At 45.5% G+C, this 2,606-nt stretch overlaps 1 protein-coding gene across 1 annotated transcript; it reads right to left on the minus strand.

The window, feature by feature from the left end:
* Positions 1–1,327: 1,327 nt before the first annotated feature.
* On the minus strand, positions 1,328–2,230 carry FA14DRAFT_94237 (uncharacterized protein). Its single transcript, XM_025503103.1, has one exon. The coding sequence runs from the start codon at positions 2,031–2,033 to the stop codon at positions 1,392–1,394; it is 642 nt and encodes a 213-aa protein (XP_025351764.1). The 5' UTR covers positions 2,034–2,230; the 3' UTR covers positions 1,328–1,391.
* Between the last annotated feature and the right edge of the window lie 376 nt (positions 2,231–2,606).

Consider the following 2,606-nt stretch of genomic DNA (forward strand, 5'->3'; position numbering starts at 1 on the left):
TTTTTCTTTTTTCTGATCTTCTTTTTTAATGCAGTTGCAAAGCGAGATCTCGCTTCAGGATGTGTGAGAGGAGGAGTGCGAGGAGGATTGCGAGGAGGAGTGTGCGGAGGAGTGAGAATAGCAAAGAACGAGTTCTTTGATCCCAAGAAAGGGTAGCGTGAGGATGAGAAAGCAAGTGTCGTATAAGACGTTGCAAGAGTGATCATGTCGCCATTTTGATTGATGATCAAGTAATGCCCTCTTGATCATGCAAGTTGTTTGTGAAGTGAATATTGGAACCGTTGAGTAAACATGGTGCTGCTGTGACAGTATCGGAAGACGTGAGTAATGGCAATGGCAAGTGCACCATTCCGGCTAATGTTTCACTTGTTCGGATGATACGTTCGAATTTCGATCCTGCGTGCATCGGCAAAGGGAAAAGCGATGTATTCGACTGCTCTCCTTGATCTTTCGAAGATTTTCTCGAATTGATCGGGGAAACACTTGGTTGATTTGGGCCCCATTTAGTTGTTTGTGGGAGAGGTGTGTGACGTTGATTGTACGATTGGTGGATTTCGAACAAGAAGAGAATGATGCTGCTTGAATGAGCTGTGATCCATGAATCAGGATTGGATGATGCCGGTTGAGTGAGGACGCATATGAGATGGCGTTCGTTGAATTTTTCAAAGTCTTTCCCGGAGCGTCAAAGAAGATCTTGGTTGGCTAGGTTGTATGCTGGCGTTTGCACTTGTGAGCCTTTTCTTGCGAAGTGATGTCATGCTTGTTTGCATTTGAGTGCCACAATCATTGTTTTGTGATGCTGATTGGATGGCAATTGGATCTTGAATGATAAGGGGGCCTTTGGATTTGGAATGAGAAGTGGGTCTTGAATGACAAGTGAATGATGATTGGAATGAGATGTGGGTGTTGGGAGTTGGAGTCAGGCCAAAAAGGCGGACTGTATAGACCTTTCTTTCATTCGTTTCACAGTTTTCAGAATTGGTAGGGTTTTCCCTATATTGCGAGATGATCTTTCATGAATCTCGAAAGGTTTCATCTGGTCGGCTTTTGAATGCGGATGAGAAGAGGCCACCAACAGTCTCTTCTTACTCCGCCGTCATCATCTTCTCCTCATTCCACCGTCATCATCCTCTTCCCATTTTACAGTCATCACCCTCTTCTCCCTTTAGGTGTTTATGTTTAGAGGAGGGTCTCTGGAAAGTTGCGAAACGAGAAGTTCTGGCTCATCTTACTCTCGTTACGCCAACAAGTCGGACAGGATAGACGCTTCTTTGATGAAGTGTATTTGATCCGTCATCCGAAGACATCTGCGCTCAAGACCGATGCTTCTTCGACTGCAAGTGATCGCTTGCAAGAGACCTTTGAATGCGAGTGCAGAGTCATCCTCAAATCTAGAAAAGTTTGCCCGACTTGATCGACCTCACTTCAACCCAGCATATGACGATGAACTTCTTCGGCAAAGTTGAACGGATGTCACTGGGAGAAGCAGTCAAAAAGTGTGAAGTGGGAGCGTGGGAAAAGACGGCAGAAGAAAGACAATTGTTGATGTCAAGTGTACCATTTCTCCTGTTGAGACTGCTCTGCAGTCTCTTGATGAATTCTGTGTGGCATCCGGAGCAGTCTCTTGATGATTTCTGTGTGGCATTCTGTGATGAATTCTGTGTGGCATCTTGTGTCGAGTCTTGCACCATTTCTCCTGATGAGATTGCTACGCTGACCCTTGACGAGTTCTGTATGGCATCCGGAGCAGTCTCTTGATGAATTCTGTGTGGCATACTGTGATGAATTCTGTGTGGCATCTTGTGTTGAGACTTGCACCATTTCTTCTGTTGAGACTTGCACCATTTCTTCTGTTGAGATTTGTACCACTTCTTCTGTTGAGACTGCTCCGCTGACTTTTGATGAACTCTGTGTGGCATCTGGAGCAGTCTCTTGACGGAATCTGTGCTGCATTTGAAGCAGCCTCTTGATGAATTCTGTGTGGCATCTTGCTTTGAGACTTGCACCATTTCTTCTGTTGCGACTTGCAGCATTTCTTCTGTTGCGACTGTTCCGCTGACTCTTAAAGAACCTTATATGGAATCTTACGAACTACTCCGGTGACTCTTGACGAACCTTATATGGAATCTTGCGTTAGGTCTTGCGCTTCTACCTTCCTCCCCACCTTTTGCCCTTCCTTCTTCTGCACGAGTCTCTTCTTCTCCAGAAACTGCCAGTGCTTACTTGTAAGAGCCCGATGAATACGAGTGCAGAGACATCATGAATGAAGAAACTTTGACCGGCTTGATCGACCTCACTTCAAATCAACCAACGATGACGGACTTCTTCGGTAATGTTGAACGGATGTAAAGCCAGGGACGGTGAGGTGAAAGTATAAGAGCGATCTTGAGTGACGTACGAGATGACTTTTCATGAATTTTGAAAGGTTTCATCCGATCGAAAGAGGAAGATCTTGGCTGACTTGGACCCCATTCAGGCGTTCATACTTGTGAGCTCTTTCCATGAAGTGACGCGGGTCGTGTTTGCGTTGATTGCCGCGATCAATGTTATGTGACGACTTGAAAAGAGAAGTCTGTGATGCTGACTGTACGATGTGTGGATCTCGA

This window comes from Meira miltonrushii (assembly GCF_003144205.1).
Source record: "Meira miltonrushii strain MCA 3882 unplaced genomic scaffold FA14scaffold_7, whole genome shotgun sequence".
Lineage (NCBI taxonomy): Eukaryota > Fungi > Basidiomycota > Exobasidiomycetes > Exobasidiales > Brachybasidiaceae > Meira > Meira miltonrushii.

Excerpts from the sequence above, each read along its gene's own strand:
- FA14DRAFT_94237 (XM_025503103.1), bottom strand. The coding sequence starts at position 2,033 with ATGCTGCAAGTCGCAACAGAAGAAATGGTGCAAGTCTCAAAGCAAGAT.